This window comes from Herpailurus yagouaroundi, unplaced genomic scaffold, assembly GCF_014898765.1.
Source record: "Herpailurus yagouaroundi ecotype Mexico unplaced genomic scaffold, PumYag 483, whole genome shotgun sequence".
Taxonomy (NCBI): domain Eukaryota; kingdom Metazoa; phylum Chordata; class Mammalia; order Carnivora; family Felidae; genus Herpailurus; species Herpailurus yagouaroundi.
Window position 1 is genome coordinate 164,129 of NW_024412700.1, and position 15,410 is coordinate 179,538.

The window sequence follows — 15,410 nt, forward strand, 5'->3', positions numbered from 1 at the left end:
CCAGGCCCCTGATTCTCATTCCTCGGTTCCTCCGGGCACACTCGTCTCAGAGAAGTCCAAAGTCTGAAATGGAGATGAGCCCAACCCTTCGAGAATGGCCTGGGGATTCTGCCCCCAACACAGAGCCTCGAGAGTCTGAACCCAAGGCCTCAATACCCCACGCCCACTCAGTTCAGGCTTCTCTGCAAGAGAGGCAGCCAGAACTGCATGCTGTCACTCAGGTAGCCCAGGACTGTGGCATCCCAAATCGCCACCCCACCGTCTGCCGGGCCGCTGAAACTCCAGATAGAAGCCCCTTTGCAGTACAGAGCCGCTCCCCACTCTAGACAGACATCGACAGACATCGACATGCAGAGCCCCCTTGGCCCTCTCCCTTGGTCGACATTCAAGGAATTTTTCCTTTCAAATAACCCTGTCAAAGCCCTGGTTATTCCAAAAATGCGAACTGGAGCCCTGCCTGAGGGCTGCAGGGATGAGGGTGAGGAGGGAGGCTCCAGCTGCTATTTTCAAGGGGACAGGGAAGGAAGGAAAGCTAGTGGCCCCAAGTCAGCCAGGGCTCTCTGAGGCTCTACTTTCCTCCCACCACCCTGCTGGGCTGGCTGGGTCTCCCACGGGCTGTCAGGCCGCCCATTCCCCAGCTCTTCCGCCAGATCTGCCAGCGATCCCCATCCCATCACTGGCTGGGATTATGGCGAGTGTGCGTCGCTCAGGGCAGCTGAGGCTCAGACAGGTCAAGGGCTGGGCCCAGGGACAGCCCGAGCAAATTGCAGCCTGTGGGTGGTGGGGCTCTGACCTTCACACAACTTCCCAGCAAAGAAATGCAGAGAGTCCACGGCTCAGCTGCCTCCAGGGCTGGCACTGCACACACAGAAGGGCACCTCACCCTCCCCTAGACCCACTCCTACCTACCCCTGGACCCTGCACTTCGCTCCTCCCCCGCTTCCAACCTTGCCCTGCCCCCAGGGCAGCTCCCCCTGGAGCAGAGGCTGACTTGGGCCCAGAGCCGGGCCAGGCTGCAGTTCCGTGGAAAGCCACTCTGTGGCAGGCACGGCCAACTCTCCCGAGGCCACCAGCGCGGAGCGCTCCGGGAAGGGACAGCCTGGAGGGGAGCAGCAGGAACCCCACACTGCCCACAGAAAGGCTGTGAGGTTCCCCAGTGCCAAGGAGGGGGGGGGGGGTTGCAGGGGTTGCAGGCTGTGAGGTCAGCTGGCCTTTGCTCACTGCTCCAGGATGACCTTGGGCAAATCACCTACCCTCCTGGAGCCTCAGGGTGCTCATGGGTAACACGGGGAGGGGGGGGGGATCACGCCCACCCCGCAGGGCTTGAGGGATGAATGAATATCCCATTCACCACCACCACACCACCACCACACCCCCCACAACCCCCAGCCCCAGCTGAAGACACTTGACTGCTGGGTGTCCAGCCTTTGCCTACTTCCCGGAGCTCGGGGCACTCCGGGCCCTGTGGGGATGGACACAATGAAAGCGGAGGCCACGGCTGATTAATAGCCATACACTGACAGGTTCCTCTGTGCCTCGGATCCTAATAGCCAACAGAGGTCATGCAGCTGATGGCAGGTCACTGAGGAGGGGAGAAGGGACAGGCAGGGGGCGGGGTCCTGGGGGAGAATCAGGCCTGAACACATTCCAAGTTCAGCAGGTACAGCCCCTCCCGCCCCCCTGCTGTCTTCCACCAAAACACATCGCCCGGCCCACTTTCATCTGGTGCCAACCACACCCAGCCGCGCAGCCAGAGGCAGGGTCCCTGCCCGGCACCCCAACCCAGCCAGGGACCTGGGACCCCACCCACAGTCCCAAACTGCATCTCCCACCTCTGGGCACCCCTGGCCTTGGCTGGGCTCCAGGCAGAAGCCATACTCAGCTTCAACAGGGACAGGCCTTGTCTTTCAGGGCAGCCCCCAGCAGGCAGAGAAAGGGAGGGCTGAGGTGACCCGGAGTGTCCTTGGGCAAGCCCCTCAGGTCAGAGTCCCCCGATGCTGTCATCACTGCTCCTTTGAATGTGTCTCTTCATTCCCCCACGAACATTCACTGAGCACCCACATGATGCACTGGGGGCACCGTGCACAGGACAGCCTGGCACCTGGCCTCACTGAGCCAAGGAGTCAAAAGGACCCCATTTCAGAGCCCAGCGTGAGGTGGAGGAAGAGAGAGTAACGCAGGCTGAGGGAAGAGCCTACAGGACTGAGCTGACCTGCCCCAGTCAGCTGGAGAACTGGGCAATTGCTGTGTGGCTGCAGGCAGGCCACCCACCTCTCTGGACTTCGGTCTCCCTGTAAGTACTGCAGGGACAAGTGATTCCTGCCCTGGGTGCCAGATGAAATGACAGATGGCCTTGTGGAAGCATCCAGAGCTCTAACGAGGCAGGGTGCCGGGTCCCTGCAGGGAAGGTGACCTCGGGGAGGCAGCCATCCTCACCCGGATCACCTCCCTGCCTGGCTCTCGGCAGGAGGAGCTGGGCCCAAAGTCACACCGAGGGCAGGAGGCTGGGGCTCCAGTCCTCCCTGTCCGCCCCCAGGCAGAGAGGCTGTCTCTGTCGGCGGCAGCCCAGGGCTGTGCAGTGTCAGGTTATATTTAGCCTGGTGGCGGCGACAGGAAGGTGCAGCAGGAACTGCTCCTGGCCAGGGGCCACCGTGTCGCTAACACCGCTCTCATGGGCAGCTGGGGGCCCAGGGAAGGCCAGGGATATTGCAGGCTCAGGGGACAGAATAGGGAACCCTGAGAGGTCAGCCAGTGGGGGGGGGGGGGGGGGGGGGAGGGTCCTCTGCCCCTGACTCCCTCCAGGAGCTGAGCCATGATCGTGGGAAGCCATGATCCGGCCCCCGACTCACTCAGAAAGACCATCTCCCATCTCCAGACAGACGCCTCCACCAGCCTGACACCTTCCCAGGGATTTATAGGGTCATTTATAGGGCCCTCTGGGGCCCTCTGTGCTGCGAGCCAGACTACCACCCCTCCCCCACAAACCCACTGCACGGCCAGCCTGTGCCACCTTTCCCCAGGGACAATGCAACAGCCTCAGGAGAAGAGTTCTTTCTAGACAAGCCCTGGGTCCAAGCCCCATCCACCTCCAGGGACACAGCCACGTGTCTATGTAATCTGGAAGCCACGACCTTGCCCTGCCCCCCGGAGCCTTGGGAAGGTGAAACAAGGCCATGTTCACGTGGGGAAGGCTGCTCTCCAGTTCCGTTCTCATTCCCCTCCTCCAAGCTTTCCCTTCCCCCTCCTACTTCCTGGAGTCTGCCTCCCCTTGGAATCCTCCGGAATCCCTGATCCCAACCACCTCAGACCTTTCAGCCCGCCCTCCTGGGTGGGCCTCCCAGCCTGCCGGGTCCCGGGTGCTCCCTCAGAGCCCCTTCAGGGCACCCCAGCTTCGCCTGGTACTCCAACTCCACAGCCCCCACCCCTCCTCCTGCCAGCTCCTGCCATCCCTCCAGGACCTGCAGGACTCCCCTCTACAAAGATGTTACTGACTGCTCCATCTGGTCCACATGATATGTCTCTTTGAGAATTTCTAACACTATATCCCTAATGTAGGAGGTGATTGTGCACTGGCTTCTGGGGTGAGCTTCCTTCTTTCCCCCCTACCCAAGCTGGAGCCCTGAGGCCAGGGCTGGGCTGGTTTCACAGGAAGTGCTGGGCAAGCAGGTGTCCAAGGACTGGTCGTCAGGGTGGTGACCTGCACTTAGGTGGGTGCAGACAGGGCCATCCCCCCTCCCATCTAAACTCCCTTTCAGATCCCAACTGGCCTTTCATGATAGAATTTGCCCATTTCAAACCCGTGCTGAGTCGAGACAGTTGTTGGAACCACCATGAGAATCAAGGTGTCTTTTCTTGAAGTGCTATTAAATCTAATCAACAGCGTGGAACATAAAGGCCGGCAGCCCAGGAACCAGGGCAGGGGACCAGAGCAAGAGCCGCAAAGGCACGGAGTTTCTGAGCCTCAGACCCCTACCAGTGCTCTTTCCTGTGACTACTGCACAGCCTGCCACTGGGCAGCGAGGGCAAACAGCCACAGTCCACCAGGAAACAACCTGGGGTCCCTACCTGCCTCCAACTGTCTGCAAGCCCCAGAACTACATGCCCACCTTAGCTCCCAGCATACCCCAGAGAGCCAGGGGATGCCTTGAGAACACCCATCCCAATTCCAGCACTCTCATCGATCGCCCAGGCAGCCACAGCTTCTCAATCATTAAAGCAAGAGCTGTATTACCTCCAGGACTCTCCCAGTTCACAGGACGCTGGGACGCTCCAAAGAACAAATGCAGGTACAAATGCAGACACCCGTGAAGCCTCCTGAGGAGTCAGATGGACCTCTGACCATCAAAACACATGGCAATGACCCAAACAAAGACACAGAAAACCGGCATTGTCTGCAGATGATAGGATCATCTCCCCACGGAACCAACAAAATCAACAGAGAAACAATTAGAACTAATAAGAGAGCAAGCTCAATGAGGCTGCCAGATGCAAGGTCAGCCCCAAAATGGACAGTATTTCTCTCCGCCAGCACAAAACTATTAGAACAGGTAGTCAAAAACAAGGTCTCTTTCGTAATAGCAACAAAAACTATAAAGTAACTAGGAATTGATCAAAAATGCACAAGACCTCTGTGGGGAGGCGGGGGCAGCGAGGGGGGTGGGGCGGGTACTTAAAACTAATCAAGAGTACAGAAACAATCTGATAAATGGAGAGATAGTCCAGCCTCTCGGATGGGACAGATATTATACAGATGTCAATTCTCCCCCAAATTGATCTGTAAAACTAATCTAATTCCAATCAAGATTCTAGTATGGGTTTTCTTTCCAGGAACTCGAGAAACTTTCTCTAAAGTTCATAAAGAAGAAGAGAGGTCCACAAATACCCGAGTCAATCTTTAAAAAGAAGAAGAAAGACGGAATATGCGCCTTTCCAGATACTAAGACATACTAAATGCCACAGTTGTTTTAGTGTGGTCTTGATGCAAGAAGAGACAAATAAATGTTTGGAACAGAACAGGGAGCTCCAAGACAGACCCATGGATAGATGGGAAATTAGCTTACGATCAAGGTGGCCCCACGAATGCTGGAAAAGAACAGGCTGTTTACTAGGTGTGTGGGGAAAATTGGCTCACTACACGGAAAAATATATAACTTGATCCCCACTTGACACCACAGAGGGAGGCTCAGGATGGATGAAAGCCAACCGAGAGAGGTAAAACAATTAAATTAATAGAAGAAAATGGAGCCCTCTGCAACCTCAGGGTGGTGAACAATTTCTTAAACAAAACTTCAAAAGCACAAACAAAGCTAAAAGTCAGTTAATTTGTATCAACACAAAGTGTCTTTGTTGGATAAAGTTGAGAAATAATTGAACGGGAGAAGATATTTGCAATATCTCCATCCAACAGGAATGAATGTCTGGAACCCATATATTGAGTATTTAACTGTAAGCATGTGTATTTCTAGAATACCCAAGCAATTCCTGCAAATCACTAAGAACAAAAGACAGTAGCTTCATGAGAAAAGTGAGCAAAGATGGGCGCCTGGGTGGCTCAGTTGGTTGAGCATCCGACTTCAGCTCAGGTCATGATCTGAAGGTTCTTGGATTCGAGCCCCGCGTCGGGCTCTGTGCTGACAGCTTGGAGCCTGGAGCCTGCTTTGGATTCTGTGTCTTTCTCTCTGCCCCTCCCCCGCTCGTGTTCCGTGTCTCTCTCTCTCTCTCTCTCTCTCTCTGCCTCTCTCTCTCAAAAATAAATAAACATTAAAAAAAGAGAGAGAGAGAGAAAGAAAACTGAGCAAGGATATGAACAGGCAACTCACAGGAAAATCGACACAAAACGCAATGGAGCCTAAGACATGCCAGGACTCACACAATATCAAACAAATGCAAATTTAAGGCAGCCAGTTATCACTTTCATCTATTAGGTTGGCAAAAATTATAAACGTGGATGACGCCAAGTGTGGCAGAGATATGAGGGACTAGAAATCTGGTACCCTGTTTAGGCAAGTGGTGATGGGGGTAGCTATGCTGGGGTACGGTCTGACAGTGCTTAGTTGAATTAAGTGTCCACAAACCTTGTGGTCCAGCAATCCCACCCCTGCAGATACATCCCAAAGACATCCTCACCCGAGTCCAGAAGGGACCATGGCTGAGGATGTTCACTGCGGCATTATTTATGCGTGATATCTGGAGATGGCTGCCCAGGAGGGCGAGCAGGTAAACTGAGGTGGGTACACATCACAAAATACAAAGCTACAGATTAGATGTTAAGTAGCAACCTGGATGGACCGAAAGGCATACTCCTGTGCAAGTCAAGTGAACACCAGAATATAATATATAGCACATATCATTTACATAAATTAAGCCTGTGTGTATCCAGACAAAATACACATTTTGCAAGAACATATGCAAGCAACACATTCACAGTAAGTACATCTGAATGGTTGCCTAAGGGGAGGGTAATGGGGCTGGAGAGTGAGACAAAAAGGAAAATGAAATGAAAGAGAAAGAAAAAAAAAAGAAACATGAACACAAATACAGTTTCAGTGATTTGAGGGAGAGGCAGAAGCCTGGGGAAGGAGGGGGAGAGGCGAGCAGGGGTTGCGAGCAGGGCACAAGGCAAGGAGGGGAGCACCGTAGGGGACAGAGATGCTGAGGCCCTGGGTCAGCTCACTTCCCCCGGCTGGCCAGGACCTGGGGACACATGGCCGATGGCCAAGCAGGTGCAAGTCTAGCTGAGCCAGAAATTGTTCCAAGTCATTGACTCCAAGTATAGGGCTTCTACAATACAGCACACTGCCCAGCCCTTCATTCATTCATTCATTCATTCATTCATTCATTCATGCATGCATGCATTTGTAACCAAGCTCCAGTGTGGACTAGACACAGACACCACAGAGAACAAAACAGACAGGCTGCTCTCTGCCCTCGTGGAGCTTATGATCTAGCGGGGGAGGTCAGACACGGCAATCTCGTCCAGAACTGGGAAGGAGGGAGAATATGGGCCAAGGAGAAGACACTTCTTGTCTGGTAGACAGATGACCAAGCCAGAGAGAGGCCTGTGTAGGCCACCCACAGTCCACAGCATGGAGAGCTTTATGGCCCCTAGATTAAAGCCTGCAGGGGATTTTGGGGGACAGCGGTTCATCCAGAGCCTCTCCCATTCTTTTTTTTTTTAAGTTTATGTACCTATTTTGAGAGAAAGAGTGGGGGGAGGGACAGAGAGAGAGAGAGAGAGAGGGCAGAAGAGAATCCCAAGCAGGCTCCATGCTATCAGCACAGAGCCCGATGCGGGGCTCAATCCCACGAACCGTGAGATCATGACCTGGGCTGAGATCGAGAGTCGGACGCCTAAGTGACTGAGCCACTCAGGTGCCCCGAGTCTCCCATTCTTGTCTCGTGTCCCAGGTGTCCCACCACGACCAGCTCTTCTAGCCCTGCTCCCATATCAGGGAGGAAAGTTTCTGTCAAAGTCAATCGCACTAAGGGGCTGATATTTCCACGTTCCCCCCTACATGCAGGGGCAGGTGATGAGAGAGAACATGTTTTTCAAAAGCAAGGCTCATTCTCCACCCAAGCAAAACTTTCCCTAGTGGAGGCATCTGGGGCATCCTCAGAGGGGATATTTAAGTGCAAAAGGGCTTTCTTGGAACCTCTCAAGTCACATCGCCCTGGAAGCCACCTCTAGGCAGCAAAGAGGCTGAGTCTCACCCCATCTCACACACCCATGCCGGCCCTCCTGATGCCCACAGCCCCCCTCCCCGGAGCCCAAGGCCACCGTCAAACTCTGCTCTCATTGTGGACGAAGGCTCTGCACAAATATTTACATAGCTCCTCTCCGGGGGCTACAGTAGACACAACACGGAGGAGCCGCCCTCCCAACACTCTCCAGACCCCAAAGCGGGCCAGAAGTGGCTGACACCCTCAGTCTTGGCAGGCTACCTCACCCCTGGGTGGTGCTGGGACAGGAAGCTCCCAAGCAGGCCAGGGCACCTTACTCTAGCTCAGGAATGACCCTTCCCTAGCGGCCTTGCAGAAGAAATGCTGGCTGGGCCCTGCTCCTGGCTACCGTACAGGGGCACGTGCACGTGCTCTCACATGCCACGTATCCGAGCCACCCAGGCCCTGACTGGAGGCCCAAGGTGGAGGGAGCCCCCGTGAGGCTTCCGCCCTTGAGACAGGTGCTGCCTGCATCTAAACTCATTCCTCCAGGAATCGCTCTGGTGTGCTCCCATCTCAGGGACACAGGACACACCTGGACCCCCACCTCTGTCTCACCTGCCTGCCTGGCCTCAGTATACCCAGGGGCTCCTTCACCAGCAGCCCGATTGATGAGGGTCTGGGTGCCTGAGGATCGCGACCTGGGCAGGGGCACAGGAGGTGGGCGTCTGAGCTTGGGCAGAGGTCGGCCACGATGGAAAAGGGAGGAGTCTCAGAGTGTCACAGTGAGGAGTCTGATCAGGGGACAAGGAGGAAACGGGGAAGTGGCCCGGTATATATGGAGGGTTGCTGGGGCCCGAAGTGTCTGCCCAAGCACCTGAGACGCTGTAGTCTGAGTCTGGGAACCACCCAGCAGTGAGTGTGAGGCCACCACTGGGGCTCTGGCTCCCCGTGGGCACTAGAGACACCGGGGAGCAGGCTGGCCCCATGGCCCCCACCCCTCCCCCAACCCACAGCTCAGCTGTTGCAGTGGGGGCCCTCTGACCCTGTCGCCATGGCAACCAGCCTGCAGCTGGAGTGGAGAAGCCGACTGACTCTTCTCTAGAGACACCCCCGTCCCCCACCCACGCACAGGCCCCCGGGGACACAGGGACGTGGAGACCAGGCCAGAACAGGCAGAGGTCTGGGGAGCCAGAGAGAGAGAGACTTCCAAATAGAGCCCAGAGGGGCAGAGGAAGAGAGGCGAGGAGGAAGGCTCAGGGGTGCTGGAGGGAGGGAAGAAGGGAGACAGGTGTAAGGAGGAGGAGATAAAGACCAAGGGGACAGGAGTCGGCAGGGAGGCCACCTTGGGAGAGAAGAGGAGCAGAGTTCCTGAGCAGAGGCTGAACTCGGTGGGAGGCGGGGCGCAGACAGATGAAAACAGAGAGCAAAGAACAAAAGGGACAGAGAGCAGGGGGCCTCCCTGAGGCCTGGCAGAGGACAGAGCAAGTGAGGAAGAGCCGCCAAAGGACCCACAACCCACCCCTCCAACCGTGGAGGGACACAGGTGTGCACCAGCAGCACCTGCCGCCGAGACGTGGCCCCAGGGCCCCCCAGGCTGCTACTGCCTGCCGACCCCAAGCTGCTGGCTCTACTCCCAGGTCCGTCTTAATCCTGGGCTTCGTGTTAAGGGGCACGGACACAGGGCCAGCGAGCCCTGGCACCTCGTGTCTCTCCCTCCAGCCCGCACCCACCCCCCGCCCCAAGTCTGGCCTCCCCACCTCCCAGCAGTCCCAGCACCTAAATAATGGGGCTGTCTGGCTCCAGGCCCTGACACTGCACAGAGCTAGGCTTGAGGCACCGACACAGCACAGCTGTCCGCAGTGGCGCCTGCCAGCAAAAGGCCCCGCCTCCTTCCCAGCCACCCACCTCCCTGGAGCTGAAGCCCGGAGACCCACTCTCCGGTGGCTGCCCAGGCAGAGACCCAGAAAAGGGCCTGGACAGAAGCGAGCGGCGGCACTGCCCTTCCTCACCTCTGCCTCCCTATTCATACACATACACGGCATACACAGCACGGGGCAGGCCACAGGCATTTGCCCGAGGGACTAAGCGTTTCAAGGCAGAGAGAAGGGAGGCAGAGGAGATCTGTCTGCATCCTGGGCCTCAAGTGCCAGGACAAATGGGGACCCATAGGACCCGAGGGTCAAGGCCAGCCTGTTGGCCAACAGGAGAAACTAGGTGAGAGCAGACAAGAGGGCAGGCAGAGAGGACTGGCACACGATTTTCTGGATGGCATCCCCATTTGGAGAGTAGCCGGAGGGAGGAAAGAACGTGCACTTGGGCAGGGGGCCTGGGTTCTAGTCCCACTTCATCCGCTGGTTAACTAGTAACTGGGCCTCTGCTTCTCAGCTTCTCCATCTGTAACTCAAGTGGGCTGGATGAAGTGATCCTCAAGGTCACCAAGATTTCCCGATAGCACCTCAGAAGAAGGGGTCCCATGGCTATCTTCTCCCAAAGGAGCCATCTTGGGACAAGAGGGAGGGCCAGTTCCCCGAGCACCACGGGGAAGATGGAAGCACCCAGGCCCCTGTTGCCAAGGGGCTGTGTGAGCACCTTACCCTGGAAGCAGAAACAGGCTCAAGGCAGGAACCAAGTTCTCAAGCTACCTAATTTCTGGTGTTAGACCTGATCCCAGGACTTACGTATCAACATTCTTTTCATCACACCAATGGTTTGCAAACTTTCAGAATCAAATTGTACACAAAGTCACGTGCAGGCTACAGATATGCCTGTACCTATGTGGGGCCATTTTTAATAGGTGACAGCAAAGCAGGACGGGTCGGGCTCAGATCAGACAGACAGAGCTCCGTTCCCAGCTCTGCCACCTTCTAGCTGTGCGACTTTGGTGCAATTTCTTAATTTCCCTGAACTTCAGTTTCCTCATCCATAAAATGGAGATACGAGTAGTGTCTACCTCCCAGGGCTGTTGTGAAGATTCCCTGAGATAAGCTAAGTGAAGCATTTAGCCCAGCGTCCAGCACATAGAAGCCACCCACCAATGCGTGCTAGCACTAGATGGCCCGGCAGATAGAAAAACAGATCTGCTCTGATTCAGGTTCTGGGGAGACTTCAGTGGAAAAACAGAAGGCTTCCGAGTTTGCATCTACTCTCCTGGCCCCTGCCTCCCAGCCAGAACCCCATTTTCTATAAGCAAACTCCCTTCCACAGGACCCCAGTGAGAGCGCCCCTTCTAACGCGGTCCAGTGATCTCACAGGCTGTGCACGCCTGCAAAAGCGCGGCCACCGAGAGATGCAAGGCAGCTTCGCTAGACTCTGAGCATGCAGGGGATATTCCAGGGACAGCGCCAGGTGCACACAGGACCGCTGGCTCACTCTGCCTACCCACAGGGGAAAGCGGAGAGTGCTATCTACAGCAGGTAAGCTCCCATCTGGCAGTAACCTCATCTGTCTTGTTCACTGAGCTATCCACAGGACCCTAGCACTGCACCTGGCTCACAGGGGTTCAGTAAATGCTCATCAGATACACACTAGTGAGTAGCAGAGTTTGGGCATCCATGGCCAGTCCAGTGGCACCTTCTGGAGCCACCTCCCCAGCCCTCCAATACCTGCAGGCCTGCCAAAGCCCTGTTTCACTGCCCTCCTTGAGCAGAGCCCAGCCCACCAGGGCAGGCACAGTGCGAGAGCAGCCCCGCCCAGGGTTCTGTTTATCCACTGTCCGGAAGCCCAGAGCAGCTGGGCTGGGAGGCGGTGGCTGAGCAGAGACACCTGGCGAAGGAAGGGGTGATGGGTGATGGGCGGGCACTCGCACTCAAACGATGAGACAAAGGGAACGGAGGTTGTGGGGAGAGGCACGCACCTCCTGCCAGGTGCAGCCTAAGTACAGGAGAGAGAGGAGCAGAAGGACAGCAGAGAGCCAGAGTCCTGCAGGCCCCCTGCCTCACCCTCGGTGACATCTCCCCAGACCAACCACCTGGCAGGGGCTGCCCTAGGGGAGCTAGAGGCCTGGGCCGGAAGTCAGTGCCCAGCCACCAACCTGACCTTCTGTCAACTCCTTCCACTCACCTGCCATCCCGGCCCCGTCAAACTCCAGCCCATCTACCTCAACCTGCCCACGTTAGCCCAGGGAAAGAAGAAACCAAAGGCGCCATACCCACAGCCAAACAGCCCCTTGGTCACCCCGAAAACCATCCCGCCGGAATGAATGAGGTGAAGAGACCCACTCCGTCCGGCAGCCCCAATGCCCAGCCGGCGCCTGCCACCTGACCCACAGCAGTGGCCCCAGTTGGGGGGTCACACACCGCAGGGCACTCGCCGGGTCTCCCGCCACACTCCGGCCTCGCCGGATCCAGCCGTCCCTACCCCCACCCCAGTCCCTCGCGGCCCCGCCCCCTAGTCGCGACCACGCCCCCTAGTCGCGGCCCCGCCCCGGCCCGCGCCTACCATCCTTCCGGTAGAAGGCGATCTCCACTTTGCGCTCCTCCGCGCCCAGCAGGGCCTGCGCGATCTGCGCGGCCGCGCGGCGCTGCGTGCGCGGCCCGTGCAGGAAGTCGCAGGTGCAGGGCCGCTGCATCACCTCGGCCCGCGAGTAGCCACACAGCTCGCAGAAGCCGTCGTTGCAGTAGATGACGGCGCAGTTCTCCACCCGAGCGTTGGCGATGATGAACTTGCGGCCTGGGGGGGGGGCGGGGATGAGCAGGCACGTGAGCAGGGACCCCTGCCTCGGGGGCCCCCAGCCCTTCCGCGCATTCTCCTGTCACACACAGCCACCCGCCGGGGGACTCCCCGCTCCAGGCAGCACAGCGGCGACTGGGGTCCCTAGCAGGGGGCGAATGCAGCTGTGTGGCCCGACACAGGTGCCTCCGCCGGCCCTGCCCGGCGACGCGCCCCCTCCCCCGCCCGGCCCGCGGGCTGGCTGCCTGGCTTCCCCCGGGCAGGCTGCCAGCGGCCCCCCGCCCCCTCCGCGCCCGGGGCCGAGGCCAGCCTGGGCGGGTGTCAGCAACGCGTGTCAGCAGCCGCGGCGGAGGGATAAACACTGGGCCTGGAGAGGGAGCCTGGGAAGGGCCAGAGATGGCGGCTAGCCTTCCCTTTGCATCAGGTCGTCCGGCTTCTCTTCCTGACCTCTGCTGTCTAGACTGGGGGCGGGGGGGGGGGGGCGGGGGGGCGCACACTGGGCACTCCTTACCCTGGGGATCCTTAGGATATCACTCCCCCAAGTACCTAGGGACCCTACCAGGTCAGTACTTCCCGGGACTTACGCGCCCCTTAAGGGCAGTCAGGGGCTGGACAGTGGGCACTCTAAAGGGGACGAGGGAAGTACCACGTGAACACCTACGATGCCCTCTCTCATTTAATACTCTGACAACCCCATAAGATAGGCATCATTAGCTTTGTTTTATAGATGAAGAAACTGAGGCTCAAAAGAAGTTCAGAGCCATGCCCACATCTTGCAGCTTGTAAAAGAGCTAGCTTTTGAACTTAGGTCTGACAGAAGAAGGAATAAAAGGAGGGTCACAGGCAGAAGCCCAAGGTCATAGGGAGCGAGGAAAGGGACCTGAGGCTTCAATCCCGGAAAATACCGGGAGCCAGGGACGGACCTGAGACAGTGGCCCGCTTGTAAGAAGATAGACCCAGGGAAGGGAGGCCTTCTTCAGTTTGACCCTGTCAAGCTGAGGTGCCCCAATGGGCCCATTTCAGCTGGACGTGGGTCACCCGCTCCACACCTGCCCCCAAGGCCCGGCTAGCTGGCAGGTGAGCAGCAGGCAGGCGGCAGACCCAGCTGGTGCCAGGGAAGACACTCGGGCATAAGAGCTTTTTATAAACACAGAAGTTTCCGGCCACTTTGGCCTTTAATGCTGGGGCTTTGGGTAGCGGTTGGAACTCTGCCCCCTCGCCTTCCAGCAGGCACAGCCCTCTCAGTCTGCAGCTCTGGGCAACCCCATGGACAAGGCCCAGGCTGCTGCAGCAAGGGCCCCCCCCAACACAGGCTGCCTAAAGCCGTCCCTTATCCTGTCTCCGGGAAGTTCGTTTTTGAAGTTGGGTCATCTTTAGGTCAGTCCACCAGGCCTCCACAACTGCCCAGGCAGCCATCAGGAGTCAGGGTTCCTTGTCACACGAAAAGACCCCTGACTTGGCCTCCACCTCCTCCTAAGCCCAAGGCAGTCCAGAGTGCCAGCCACACACACCAGCTTTGGAGAAGAGAAACCAGCTCCCAGGCCCAGAGAGAGAAGAGCGAGTTTCTTCGAAGGCAGGCCCTACCCCCACCCCTTCCGAGCTCCTGGAATACACCACAGAAGGGATCTGAAAGGCTCCTTTGGCCACCCCCTCCTTTCCAGATGTGGAAACTGATATTCGGAGAAGGAAGAGTCACTCAAGGTCACATGGCAGTCAGTGGCAGAGGTGGGGCCAGAAGCTGAGCCCCCAGATCCTAGCCCAGGTTCTTTCCATGCAGACACAGCCTCCGGGAGCTCTTGAAAAGGAAAGACCCCACCTTGTGGCCCTCCACCGTGTCAGTCTCCTCCCCCTCAGGATCATCTTGTTCCTCGGCTTCAGACAATGCTGCCCGTCAAACTGATCCCTCCCTCCCCCCCACCACAGTTACAAGCACACGTTGTCCTGTGCTCACAGGGTCATGGGCAAGGAATGTCACCCGCTCCCTGCTCCCAGGGCCCCTGGCAGTCACACCCACCATGGCACATGCAGCCTTGGAGAGAGACGCACACATGCTGGGAGGATAAAACACCCACACCAGAACATTCACCTAGCCTGGGACACTTCTGGAAGCCTCCCCTACTGGACCAGGCTTAGGGGTGCTGTAGTCCCCATAAAGGGGCTCAGGGCAGGAAAATTAACTATGGGGGCACTGCATTGAGCCTGTTAGACCCTTAGAGCCCAGTCTCAGGCCATGACACCCTGTCACCTAGGAGCCCACAGTTTGCAGCTCTGTCCAAAATACCTCCCCACTGCCCAAGCAGGGCCGAACTCCTGGGTGACACACACACCCCAGGAGCAGGTTAGGCACTGACTCTAAGTGCTTGGCTCTCAGTCTCTCAAAAACACAGTCAAGACGGCTGAGACACAGTACTTAATGTCTCACAGTTTGGACCATACATGTTCTGTCCCTGCCCCCACACAGCCCCATCCACATCCAGGCACCGGAGTTAGGGATACCTGCACACTTGAGATGTCACACACACTCCGGATCCTGGAAGCCTGAGCTGAGCCTCCAGCCCTGCGCCCCAATACAGCCCCCTTGGCTCCAAACCCACGGCCCCCAGCACCAAGCCTTGCCCTCGAGACCCCTGGCCAGCGCCTTGAGGCCACCAGCCCCCATTGACTCGCACCAGCCCGAAGCACACGGCCGGGGCACGCCCCTCCATTCACACTCTGGAGCGCTCGGCCCGCCCCCAGAGCCCCCTCCCCGCCGGCCCCCTCCCCCACTCACTCTGGCCCTCAAACTTGCGGATGATGGTGTCCAGGAAGGTGTTCTGCGGCGCGACATGGCCCCTCCGCACCGGCATCCTGAGCCCATGGGCGGGCCGGGCGGGCCCCCACCCACCCCGGCCCGGCCCGGCCCGACACAGGCTTCGGGTGGCCCGGCCCGGCCGTGATCCCCGCACCCCGCGGCCAAGCAGACCACGGGCGGGGCCGGGACTCGGTTGCGGGCGCGGGGTCCCCGCTCGGCTCCCGGCTCCTGACCGCGGGCCGGGCCTGGAGCCGCCTGAGCTCGGGCCGCCCGGCCGCCCGCACACCTG

The 15,410-nt window shown here is 58.0% G+C and overlaps 1 protein-coding gene across 3 annotated transcripts in view; it reads right to left on the reverse strand.

Moving 5' to 3' along the window:
* The window catches only part of KCNH2 (potassium voltage-gated channel subfamily H member 2), a 32,031-nt gene extending 16,643 nt beyond the window's left edge, over positions 1 to 15,388 (reverse strand). Inside the window, exons 1-2 of one of the 3 annotated variants that reach the window (XM_040464464.1) lie at positions 15,101 to 15,388; positions 12,100 to 12,330 (exon numbers count right to left, since the gene is read on the reverse strand). In XM_040464464.1, coding sequence (XP_040320398.1) covers positions 12,100 to 12,330; positions 15,101 to 15,176 — 307 coding nt within the window. In that variant the 5' untranslated portion in view covers positions 15,177 to 15,388. The remainder of the gene's footprint in view (positions 1 to 12,099; positions 12,331 to 15,100) is intronic. The other 2 variants (XM_040464463.1, XM_040464462.1) reach the window with 2 other exon arrangements.
* Positions 15,389 to 15,410: the final 22 nt, after the last annotated feature.